A 13,449-nucleotide genomic window follows, 5' to 3' on the forward strand; every position below is an offset into this window, starting at 1 on the left:
GGTAATTCCAAGACCTTGTCTTCGTCTGGAGGGTTTGTGGGTTCTTTGTTTTGGGAGCTTGCTGAAGCCATTATGGTCTGCCTCTTCATGTGTTTTGATACTGACTGTTATCTCCAAGCCATCAATAAATTATTATATTTATTTTACGTTTGCTTACTGTGTCCTAGCTTCTTGTTTTGTTTTGTTTTGATATGCCCAAATGGGCTGGCTATGTGAACTACTTTGATTATTGGCATCTTTAAAGCTCTCACATCCTGTCACCAGGTTGTTAGAGCTATTACTCGGTATTTGAGCCCAGGAGTTTGTTTACTTGTGTGGATTCAGCTAAGGTGTCCAGGTCATTGGTCACCGAGTGTGTGGTACAGGCTCTCAACTACAGTCCTAGATAGGCAGGCTTATGTAGGGGTGATTGGAGTAGGTGCAGGTATCTGGCTGCAGTAGAGGGTTATGTGCTAAGCGAGGTAGGAGACTGATGGCTGCCTCTGAATGTGTGGATGGAAGGCATGTCTCTATTCCATAGAGCACATAGGTAGGTGGGTTTTGCAGCTGGAAATTGGGCAACCAGTCCTGTTGGCTGTAAGGACTGGGAGGCACCACTTATTCTCGGACTCCTGTTGTGGTTGGCTAGGTGGAGTGGGTGGAGCCACTAGTCCTCAGGCCCCAGAAGTGGGTAAGTGAGGACCCTGCTTAATGGGTAGGGCGGTGTCAAATGTCACGAATCTGCTACACCCCCTTAGATGTTGCAGTTGAAAATAGGCTTCAGATATATACCCTGTTGTACTGTGCTAATGAGGGCCTATGCTCTTGAAATGGACCCACACAAGTCTAGGCACACATGAAAGGCGTTCAGTCTGTGGAGCCCTTATGGCTGTACCTAGGTAAAGGGCTGTGCCTGCCCTGAGTTCCTAGCAGGGCACTGTTCTGTTCTGTTAATTTGTTCCCTCTCCAAAGCCAGGGGTATGGATCGGGGCTCAAGATGGATTCCACTTCCAGCCTAGGGGGCCTGGCAGTCACTGAAGCCATTGCAGAGTGGGGAGGGGGCAGGTAAATGGAAGAGAGGTATGTCCCAGAGGGGGAAGGGTTTTTTGATCCTTCACGGTAGGTTAGATGCTTGCACTTAATTTATGCGAATTCAGCTCTGCTTTCTCCTGGTTCCATAGGCTTGCGCAGACTCTCCACTGCTTGGTTTCTCCTGGTATGAAAAACATGTTCCGAGTGCTACTGCTTGCCTCAGTCTGCCTGCGCTGGCTGATCTAGCCTGCACATGCTGGCCAGGTCAGGTCTGGCAAATCCTCGCAGCTTCTGAACTGTCTCCCCTGCCGTGGCTCAGTCCAACTCCTCAACTTTGATGTTCAGGGCTCCTAGATTGTCATTTATAATCGATTCACTTGTTTTTTCTGGACTTTGTTGTAAGAGGGACCACAGGAAGTGTCTGATTACTCCGCCATCTTGGCCCTGCCTCTTAAATCATTATTTAACAACAACACATAATATTCCATTATTTGGATATGTCACACTTGTTTCCATGTGTCATGAATTGAATTGTGTCACCCTAAAATATGTGTCAACTTGGTTAGGCCATGATTCCCAGTATTGTAGGGTTGTCCTCCATTTTGTGATTTTAAGTTTATGTTAAATAGGATTGGGGTAGGATTGTAATACCCTTACTAAGGTTTCATCCCTGATCCAATCTAAAGGGAGTTTCCCTGGGGTGTGGCCTGCACCACCTTTTATCTTACAAGAGATAAAAGGAAAGGGAAGCAAGCAGAGAGTTGGGGACCTCATACCACCAAGAAAGCAGTGCTAGGAGCAGAGCGTGTCCTTTGGACCTGGGGTTCCTGCACAGAGAAGCTCCTAGTAGATTTCATGGCAAGAACCCTCCTCCAGAGCTGACAGAGAAAGCCTTCCCCTGGAGCTGACACCCAGAATTTGGACTTCTAGCCTACCGGACTGTGAGAGAATAAACTTCTGTTTATTAAAGCCATCTACTTTTGATATTTCTGTTATAGCAGCACTAGATGACTAAGACACCAAGTTTTTGCCAGTAAAAATTATTATGTGATCAACATCTTTGTTCCTGAATCTTTGATCAAATCTCTGATTTTTTTCTTAGGAAAGATCCCTAGAAATAGGATTCCTATATCAAAGGGTGGACTTTTTAAAGGTTCTTGACACATATTTAGTATGGCGAGAATTACTGACGTTTACATTCTAGTCCTTGAGCCCTTATGTTCATTGTTATATAGTGGCAGATGTCTGAGCATCTGTAATTTCTCATTTGAAAATTCCCTGTTTCCTTCAAATGCGGAAGGGGTTTTAAGGGTACCCCATGTGCTCTTGCCATCCTCAATCCTATTAAATGGCACCCCTAGCATTGTGAGTCTCTGTGAGGTGCTTGTTGGTCTCCTTGGCCGGATCCACACCCTGGCCAGAGTGCAGGTCCTAGAAAGCAAGATGCTTCAACTTCATATTACCTTGGATTGACTGAGGGGCCAGCCTTCCTTGTTAGAACATGAAAAAAATGCACTTCTCTTACTTATCAGATGAGAATAATGCATGTGAAAACACATTGAATACTGTGAAGAGCTCTGCAAATATAGTGTGTTATTATTAGGGTTATTTTGGATTCAAATCATAATGTTGATGTGAGTACTAAGATATTACATAGTGCCTTTGGCATCATGTTAGAGGGTTTTGATGTTTGAATAATAGTGTGGGACCTCAAAGAATATCTACTTTGGCCCCCGTATAAGGGGGGCCATATAAAGACACTGCGACCTAGAGAATTTGATCATTTTAGCCAATACCATAGCAAGAGTAAGACTGGTGCCCAGGTCTCACCTCTAACATTTTTGCCCCATCGTTAGCTTTTTCTAGAGCCAAGTACAGCAATTAATATGCTTCTAAGTTACTGTCTGGAGCCCTGCTGGCTCAGTGGTTAAGAGCTACAACTGCTAACCAAAAGGTCGACCGTTTGAATCCAGCAGCCGCTCCTTAGAAGCTCTGTGGGGTAGTTCTACTCTATCTTGTAGGGTTGCTATGAGTTGGAATCGATTCACAGCAATGGGTAAGGTTATTGTTTAACATTTCAACCAAATAGTTTTAACACCCTGCTTGTATACTATACTGACTTGCTTAGTGTGCTATTTTAAAAAAAAGTGGATGAAGCCCTGAGAAATTTTAGACAGACTTACCATTAAATTATTTTCTCTTCTGAATTAGTGATCCTGAGCTAGTGAAGGTTATAGCAAACACACACACCATACATTCTTTTTTTTATAATTTTTATTGTGCTTTAAGTGAAAGTTTACAAATCAAGTCAGTCTCTCACACAAAAACCCATGTACACTTTGCTGCACACTACCAATTACTCTCCCCCTAATGAGACAGCCCGCTCTGTCCCTCCACTCTCCCTTTTCATGTCCATTTCACCAGCTTCTAACCCCCTCCACCCTCTCATCTCCCCTCTAGGCAGGAGGTGCCAACACAGTCTCAAGTGTCCACGTGATCCAAGAAGGTCACTCCTCACCAGCATCCCTCTCCAACCCATTGTCCAGTCCAATCCATGTCTGAAGAGTTGGGTTTGGGAATGGTTCCTGTCCTGGGTAAGCAGAAGGTCTGGGGGCCATGACCACCGGGGTCCTTCCAGTCTCAGTCAGACCATTAAGTGTGGTCTTATGAGAATTTGGGGTCTGCATCCCACTGCTCTCCTGCTGCCTCAGGGGTTCTCTGTTGCATTCCCTGTCAGGGCAGTCATCGGTTGTAGCCAGGCACCATCTAGTTCTTCTGGTCTCAGGATGATGTAGTCTCTGGTTCATGTGGCTCTTTCTTTCTCTTGGGCTCGTAATTACCTTGTGTCCTTGGTGTTCTTCATTCTCCTTTGATCCAGATGGGTTGAGACCAATTGGTGCATGTTAGATGGCAGCTTGCTCACGTTTAAGACCCCAGACGCCACTCTTCAAAGTGGGATGCAGAATGTTTTCTTAACAGATTTTATTATGCCAATTGACCTAGATGTCCCCTGAAACCATGGTCCCCAGACTCCTGCCCCTGCTACGCTGGCGTTCGAAGCATTCAGTTTATTCAGGAAACTTCTTTGCTTTTGGTTTAGTCCAATTGTGCTGACTTCCCCTGTATTGCGTGCTGTCTTTCCCTTCACCTAAAGTAGTTCTTACCTACTATCTAATTAGTGAATACCCCTCTCCCACCCTCCCTCCCTCCCCCCTCTTGTAACCACAAAAGAATGTTTTCTTCTCAGTTTAAACTATTTCTCACGTTCTTGTAATAGTGGTCTTATGCAATGTTTGTCCTTTTGCAACTGACTAATTTCACTCAGCATAATGCCTTCCAGGTTCCTCCATGTTATGAAATGTTTCACAGATTCCTCACTGTTCTTTATCGAGTGTAGTATTCCATTGTGTGAATATACCATAATTTATTTATCCATTCATCCGTTGATGGACACCTTGGTTGCTTCCATCTTTTTGCTATTGTAAACAGTGCTGCAATAAACATGGGTGTGCATATATCTGTTCGTGTAAAGACTCTTATTTCTCTAGGATATATTCCAAGGAGTGGAATTCCTAGATCGTATGGTAGTTCTATTTCTAGCCTTTTAAGGAAGCGCCGAATTGATTTCCAAAGTGGTCGTACCATTTTACATTCCCACCAGCAGTGTATAAGTGTTCCAATCTCTCCACAGCCTCTCCAGCATTTATTATTTTGTGTTTTTTGGATTAATGCCAGCCTTGCTGGAGTGAGATGAAATCTCATTGTAGTTTTGATCTGCATTTCTCTAATGCCTAATGATCGTGAGCATTTCCTCATGTATCTGTTAGCTACCTGAATGTCTTCTTTAGTGGAGTGTCTGTTCATGTCTTTTGCCCATTTTTTAATTGGGTTATTTGCCTTTTTGTAGTTGAGTTTTTGCAGTATCATGTGGATTTTACAGATCAGGTGCTGATCGGAAATGTCATCGCTAAAAACTTTTTCCCAGTCTATAGGTAGTCTTTTTACTCTTTTGATGAAGTCTTTAGATGAGCATAGGTGTTTGATTTTTACGAGCTCCCAGTTATCTAGTTTTTCTTCTGCATTTTTGGTTATGTTTTGTATACTGTTTATGCCATGTATTAAGGCTTTTAAAGTTGTCCCTATTTTTTCTTCCACGATCTTTATCGTTTTAGGTTTTATATCTAGGTCTTTGATCCATTTTGAGCTCGTTTTTGTGCATGGAGTGAGGTAAGGGTCTTGTTTCATTTTTTTGCAAATGGATATCCGGTTATGCCAGCCTCATTTGTTTAAAAGACTGTCTTTCCCTCATTTAACTGTTTTGGGGCCTTTGCCAAATATCAGCTGCTCCTATGTGGATGGATTTATGTCTGGATTCTCAATTCTGTTCCATTGGTCTATGTATCTGTTGTTGTACTGGTAGCGGGCTGTTTTGACTACTGTGGGGGTATAATAGGTTCTAAAATCAAGTAGAGTAAGGCCTCCCACTTTGTTCTTCTTTTTCAGTAATGGCTTACTTATCTGGGGCCTCTTTGCCTTCCATATGAAGTTGGTGATTTGTTTCTCCATCTCATTAAAGAATGTCGTTGGGATTTGGATTGGAATTACATTAAATGTATAGATCGCTTTTGGTAGGATAGACATTTTTATAATGTTAAGTCTTCTATGCACGAGCAAGGTATGTTCTTCCACTTACGTAAGTCTCTTTTGGTTTCTTGCAAAAGTGTACTGTAGTTTTCTTTGTATAAGATTTTTACATCTCTGGTAAGATTTATTCCTAAGTATTTTATCTTCTTGCGGACTACTGTAAATGGCATTGATTTGGTGATTTCCCTTTTGAATGTTTTTTTTGTTGGTGTAGAGGAATCCAACTGATTTTTGTATGTTTGTCTTGTATTCCGATACTCTGCTGAGCTCTTCTATTAGTTTCAGTAGTTTTCTTGAGGATTCCTTAGGGTTTTCTGTGTATAAAATCATGTTGTCTGCAAATAGAGATACTTTTAGTTCTTCCTTGCTCATCTGGATGCCCTTTATTTTTTTATCTAGCCTAATTGCTCTGGCTAGGACTTCCAGCACAATGTTGAATAAGAGTGGTGATAAAAGGCATCCTTGTCTGGTTCCTGATCTCAGTGGGAATGTTTTCAGGCTCTCTCCATTTAGGGTAATGTTGGCTGTTGGCTTTGTATGAATGCCCTTTATTATGTTGAGGAATTTTCCTTCTATTCCTATTTTGGTGAGAGTTTTTATCATGAATGGGTGTTGAAGTTTGTCAAATGCCTCTTCTGCATCAATTGATAAAATCATGTGATTCTTGTCATTTGTTTTATTTATGTGGTGGATTACATTAATTGTTTTTCTAATGTTGAGCCATCTTTGCATACCTGGTATGAATCCCACTTGGCCATGGTGAATTATTTTTTTTGATATGTTGTTGAATTCTGTTGGCTAGAATTTTGTTGAGGATTTTTGCATCTACATTCATGAGGGATATAGGTCTATAATTTTCTTTTCTTGTGGTGTCTTTACCTGGTTTTGATATCAGGGATATGGTGGCTTCACAGAATGAGTTTGGTAGTATTCCCTCCTTTTCTATGCTCTGAATACCTTTAGTAGTAGTGCTGTTAACTCTGAAAGTTTAATAGAACTCTGCAGTGAAGCCATCTGGACCAGGGCTTTTTTTTTGTTGGGAGTTTTTTGATTACCTTTTCAATGTCTTCTTTTGTTATGGGTCTATTTAGTTGTTGTACCTCTGTTTGTGTGAGTTTAGGTAGGTAGTGTGTTTCTAGGAATTCATCCATTTCTTCCAGGTTTTCAAATTTGTTTGAGTATAGTTTTTCATAGTAATCTGATATGATTCTTTTAATTTCAGTTGGGTCTGTTGTAATATCACCCCTCTCATTTCTTATTCGGGTTATTTGCTTCCTCACCTGTTTTTCTTTTGTCAGTTTGGCCAGTGGTTTATCAATTTTGTTGATTTTTTCAAAAAACCAGCTTTTGGTCTTGTTAGTTCTTTCAATTGTTTTTCTGTTTTCTATTTCATTTAGTTCAGCTCTAATTTTTATTATTTGTTTTCTTCTGGTGCCTCTGGGTTTCTTTTGTTGCTCTCTCTGTTTTTGTTCAAGTTATATGGATAATTCTTCGACTTTGGCCCTTTCTTCTTTTTGTATGTATGCATTTATTGATATAAATTGACCACTGAGCACCGCTTTTGCTGTGTCCCAAAGGTTCTGATAGGAAGTGTTTTCATTCTTATTGGATTCTCTGAATTTCTTTATTCCATCCTTAATGTCTTCTATAATCCCGTCTTTTTTGAGCAGGGTATTGTTCAGTTTCCAAGTGTTTGATTTCTTTTCCTGTTATTGATTTCTACTTTTATGGCCTTATTGTCAGAGAAAATGCTTTGTAATATTTCAATGTTTTGGAAACCCTGGTGGCGTAGTGGTTAAGTGCTATGGCTGCTAACCGAAGGGTCAGCAGTTCAAATCCACCAGGCGCTCCTTGGAAACTCTACATGGCAGTTCTACTCTGTCCTATAGGGTCGCTATGAGTCGGAATTGACTCCAAGGCACTTGGTTTGGTCTTTTTTGTTTTGAAGGCTTGCTTTATGACCTAATATGTGGTCTATTCTAGAGAATGTTCCATGTGCACTAGAAAAAAAAAGTATACTTGGTTGCTGTTGGGTGGAGTGTTCTGTATATGTCTACGAGGTCAAGGTGGTTGATTGTGGCATTTAGATCTTCCGTGCCTTTATTGAGCTTCTTTCTGGATGTCCTGTCCTTCACCGAAAGTGGTGTGTTGAAGTCTTCTACTATTATTGTGGAACTGTCTATCTCACTTTTCAATGCTGTTAGAGTTTGTTTTATGTATCTTGCAGCCCTGTCATTGGGTGCATAAATATTTAATTTGGTTATATCTTCTTGGTGTATTGTCCCCTTAATCATTATATAGTGTCCTTCCTTATCCTTTATGATGGATTTAACTTTAAAGTCTATTTTGTCAGAAATTAATATTGCCACTCCTGCTCTTTTTTGATTGTTGTTTGTTTGATATATTTTTTTCCATCCTTTGAGTTTTAGTTTGTTTGTGTCTCTAAGTCTAAGGTGTGTCTCTTGTAGGCAGTATATAGATGGATCTTGTTTATTAATCCATTCTGCCACTCTCTGTCTCTTTATTGGTGCATTTAGTCCATTTACATTCAGGGTAATTATGGTTAGGTATGAATTTAGTGCTATCATTTTGATGTCTTTTTTTGTGTGTTGTTGACCGTTTCTTTTTCCCACTTGATTTTATGTGCTGAGTAGATTTTCTTTATATATTGTCCTTTCCTCATATTTGTTGTTGATTTTGTTTCTGCTGAGTCTGTATTTTTCCCTCGTATTTTATTTTGATGAGTGGGATAGTTTGTCTCCATTGTGGTTACCTCATTTTTTACCCCTATTTTTCTAAATTTAAAACTAACTGTTATTTCTTTGTATCACTGTATCTTCCTTCCCATATGGAAGGTGTATGATTGCACTTCTTAGTCCGTCTTTATTATTTTAATGTTGCCTTCTTTTATATAATAACATCGTTGTTACCCAGTTTGGGGCTTTTTTTTTTTTATATATATATAATTTTGCTTTGTTTTTTTGGATCTCTCTGTCTGGGTTGACTTCTGGTTGCTCTGCCCAGTGTTTTAGTCTTGGGTTGATACCTGATATTGATATTCTAACCAAAGAACTCCCTTTAGTATTTCTTGTAGTTTTGGTTTGGTTTTTACAAATTCTCTAAACTTGTGTTTATCTGGAAATGCCTTAATTTTACCTTCATATTTAAGAGACAGTTTTGCTGGATATATGATTCTTGGCAGGCAATTTTTTTCCTTCAATTTTTAAAATATGTCATCCCATTGTCTTCTTGCCTGCATGGTTTCTGCCGAGTAGTCCGAGCTTGTTCTTATTGGCTCTCCTTTGTAGGTGACTTTTCATTTATCCCTCACTGCTCTTATAATTCTCTCTTTATCCTTTGGTTTTGGCAAGTTTGATTATAATGTGCCTTGGCACACACCATACATTCTTACTGGGTGCCTAAAGGCCTAATGGCAGTGGTCTTTGAGGAAATTCATCAGTTGCGATCTCTAACCCCAACCATGGCACCTCTTTACCTCTTCTTTGTTTTATTGCCATCAGGCAGCACACCTCGTAGGCAGTCACTACCCATCTGTCAGCAAAGCTTCCAGACTAAATGAGACTAGGAAATAAGGCATTCTGAAAAATCAACCAATGAAAACCCTATAGATCGTAACGGTCCCATCCCAGCTGATCATGGGGGTGCCACAGGACTAAGTAGTGTTTTGTTCTGTTGCACATGGGGTCACCATGAGTTGGGGGCCAACTTGACTGCTGTTAAAAACAGCAACATACTGTATACTTTACTTTTTGTTTATTATCTGTCTCCTTTTACTAAACTGTAAATGCCATGAGGGAAGGATTTTTATGTTTTTTTGTTCTTCTCAGTGCCTAAATCAGTGCCTGGCACATAGGAGCATTTGATAAATATTTATTGAATGAGTGAATGAACAGTCCTGAATTAGGAATAGGGTCTTCGGATTGGGGTTGGAGACCTGGGATCTAATTCTAGTTCGTAATTGCCTATATGAGTTTAGGCAAGTCTTTGTTCTCTTTGTGTCTTCTTTTTGCATCTGTAAATACAGTGGATCTCTAAGGTTACTTCCAGTTCTAAAATTCATGATTCTTATGCATTCTTAGTTTTTAAATGCTTAGTAGTAGTAGGATCATTTTTTGATTTATTTTCTAGCAAAATTTCATGTAAAACCCATTGCCATCAAGTTAAATTTTGGCTCATAGCGATCCTGTGGAAACCCTGTTAGTATAGTGGTTAAGAGCTATGGCTGCTAACCAAGAGGTTGGCAGTTTGAATCCACCAAGAGCTCCTTGGAAATCCTATGGGGCAGTTCTGCTTTGTCCTTTAGGGTTGCTATGAGTTGTAATTGACTCGGTGGCAATGGGTTTTTTTTTTTGTTTGTTTTTTTAGCAACCCTATAGGACAGAGGAGAACTTCCTCCTAGGGTTTCTTAGGCTGAAATCTTTATGGAAGCAGACTATCACATCTTCTTCCCGTGGAGCAGCTGGTGGGTTCGAACCACTGACCTTTCAGTTAGCAGCTGAATACTTAGCTGCTGTGCTACCAGAACTCCTAAAATTTTATGTAGCACTTCAAAATCTAAAATGGATAAAAACAGAGTTGTTCTGATTGAATTGGGAATAGGGGTAGGAAAGTGGGGAGTGGGAGGATGAGGCCTTACAACTTGACTGCCTCTTAGCCAGCCACCTCTTCATGGTGGCCTCTGAGGCCCATCCAAAGAACACTAGGGCTCTGTAGGTCGCTGTTTGAAAAACATTTCCCTGGATCAAGTGAGACATAAGTAAAATTATGTCTGTGCTCAGATATGGATTTGAAGGGAATGTCAAATAATATTAGGAAAAAGATGTGGTGTTACATGGTAGAATTGTAGATGAAGTTTTCTTTCTTCAAATAATTTCCTTTATTCTTATACAAAGATAAAATCAGGATAAAATTGTTTGGTTGTGTGATTTTATTAGGAACTCATTTGGTTGTGGCAAATGAATACACTTCAGGCTGTAATTTCTTCCCCCCATCATTGGTGCAAATACTATATAGCATAAGTTCTAGGGATCTGTTTTAGATTGCTATTAGTAAAGGATCTTTATGAAGTTTTTACATTACGATTCCTCCAGTTGTGACCTCATCACTAGTCCCATCCCATTGAAGTGGACCATCTATGAAGTTAATGGTAGAACTAATGTCTATGTAGTGGGTCTCACCTGGAGGGAAGTTGTCAGATATGTGGGTTCAATAGCATAATGAATTAAAGATAAATGACATAGGCAGTTTCCTTTCTCCTGAATCTGTAACTGGTTCCCAGAACTCTGGGTTCCCAGGTGGAAAGCAAGCTAAGCTAATATTTGCCTAGCTCTGTGATCTAAATTGTTAGAGGGATCGTTTGGTTTGTTTGAATTTGAGTATTCACTATTAATCAGGAGAGATTGAAAGCTCTTGTTGAGTACATATTTTTCATGTATTATATTACCTTTTATTTAATAGTGGCTAAAGAAACATTCAGAGTAAATTGTCCATAGACTCATTTGATCGGTATTCCTTCCTGGATAATAGCCGTGACATATGCACCCAGACAATACCTTTCATGCAAGGATCTCAATACTTAAAAAAAAAAAAAAAAAATCCTGATGTTCTTCATTATTTAATTTATTCTGAAAAATAACTTGAATCTTGTTAATCCCATGACCATTTTGAGACTTTGTTTCAGAGATATATGGGCATAGAGGTACCAAGTTTAATAGAAACTTTTTTGGTGGTTGTCAGATTGGGAAAGGCAGAGCTCTTGGCTGCTAACCAAAAGGTCGGCAGTTCAGATCAACCAGCTGCTCCTTGGAAACCCTATGAGGCAGTTCTCCTCTGTCCTGTCGGGTTGCTATAAGGTCACTATGAGTCGGAATTGACTTGATGGCAACAGGTTTGGTTTTTGTTTTTGTTATTATTTATTGCTCCAGTTGAATGGGCCTGTCTGTTGCCATGGTAACTCTGTAGCAACATTTGGAGTTATTCAAACTCTATTTTTTCCAAAGACAGCTATTTTGATGATCTAGAATTTGAGGATCCAACAACACTGAGAACTATTTTCCAGTTTTCCCAACTGCCCTCCTTGGTATTTCTGATCCTTAAAGCAACATACTTTTCTTTGCCTAATTTTAAAGCTTTAAAAAGTAGTTTCTCCTTAAATAGAGGTTTGTATGTTTATTTGGAACTTAGGGAGATTTAGGTCCTGTCTATCAAACAATTCCGTGGTTTCTCATCTGCTTATCACAGTTCGTGAATTATGGCAAAGATTATTGTTTCATTTTACGTATGAAGAGCTAGAAGTCTAGAGGATGAAGTGACTTACCTTGGGGTAATAGCTAGTAGTGACTGAGAGAGTACTGGAACCCAGGTCTCTTGATTCTCAGTTTAGTCCTCTTTCCAACAGAGGTCCAACTCAATGTATATCATCTTTCTTTCTTAATTTGCCATTTGGATGTCACAATATGACATTAATCAATCAATACAGATTAAAATGAGAGAAAATCAATGGGAACTAGTAGTGAATAGGAACGATGTTATTAAATTTACAGCCTTCCAAGCTCAGAGAGTTGTTTAAGCCACCATTTAAAATGAAAGATGATAGAAATGAGCTGTCTTTAGATGGATTTATGATTAACCATGTATGTCTTTTCCTTTGTGGCCTGTAGAACCTCAAATCATCTCTACAGGAAATTTGCTGCTGTGGTACAGCTGACTTTTCATTATTATTGTCCTCCTCAGTATTTAACATTTTGTGGTATGCTGTAGGGAAATTGCATTTGGATCATAAAATTAGACCTAACTTGACATTGAACTTCATTCTAGGAAAATAGACGTTTTAAAATCAAATGTATTACTTTAAAATCCAGTTGCTGTAAAATATTGATGTGTAACTCAGTACAGCCTTTATCATCATGGGCACTTTCTATTATGTGGTTGCTCCTGCATTTTAAAATAAACGACATTCCTCAGTTATGACCACTGTCTGAATTAATATGCACAAAAAAACAATCCACTGCTTATTGTACTCTCCCTGTCCCCAGCCACCCAACTTGAAGTTGCTGCATCTCCATTCCCACCCTAAAGTACTGACAAAAGGGGAAAAGGCAAATTAAATAAAAAAAAGCTTCTGGATAGCAACTAAGCTGTGCTGGGCTGATTTTGCCACCTGGTGGCAGAGGCCAAGAAATGTCTCAATGTGCTCTTCTTTCTCCTTCACGGGCTGACCTCCTTACCCTTTCTTTCTTTATTAAGCAAGTCCTTCTTTAAGCAATCTCTTTCTCATCTGTGCCCACAGATTTGTTTCTTTATCCTCCTTTCCATGTCCCCATTCATTTTTTGATTTAGTAACCTCAGGAACATTTATTGCTTCTTCCCTTTTTACTTTCTATCCTCCTATTTATGAGTTGCCCCCTCAAAAAAAAAAAAAAAGTGACATTAATCGTCGCTAAGTCTGAGAGTCCTGCTAGTGAACGTGTGGGAACACCCTCTGAAGTGATGGGTGCTCGGCTGAAGGAACAGACACCGCCTATATTTGGAAATGAAGTACCACACAGGAAAAAAAGGCCTGAGTCCTTAAGCCTCAGAGGCTTCTGAACATGTGCAGACATTCTCTCTCGTTTTAGAACCAGCATTTCTGTCTCTTCCTTCCTCCTCTAATAAACCTGTTTTTTCCAAAGTACTAGCATTTAAGAGAGAAAAAAAAAACAAAAAAAAACCTGTTTCTTACCCAATTTTCTTGTTTTTTCCTGTTAGGCTTAATTGGCACCTTAGTTTTCTACT

General features: G+C 39.6%; 1 protein-coding gene across 7 annotated transcripts in view; it reads left to right on the plus strand.

The window, feature by feature from the left end:
- The window catches only part of SERGEF (secretion regulating guanine nucleotide exchange factor), a 267,343-nt gene that overhangs the window by 108,544 nt on the left and 145,350 nt on the right, over positions 1–13,449 (plus strand). For 2 of the 7 annotated variants that reach the window (XM_064288365.1, XM_064288367.1), the window contains one exon: positions 3,472–3,605. The exons of the other annotated variants lie outside the window; for them this stretch is intronic. In XM_064288365.1, coding sequence (XP_064144435.1) covers positions 3,472–3,605 — 134 coding nt within the window. The remainder of the gene's footprint in view (positions 1–3,471; positions 3,606–13,449) is intronic. 7 annotated transcript variants of the gene reach the window in all.

Source organism: Loxodonta africana, chromosome 7 (assembly GCF_030014295.1).
Source record: "Loxodonta africana isolate mLoxAfr1 chromosome 7, mLoxAfr1.hap2, whole genome shotgun sequence".
Lineage (NCBI taxonomy): Eukaryota > Metazoa > Chordata > Mammalia > Proboscidea > Elephantidae > Loxodonta > Loxodonta africana.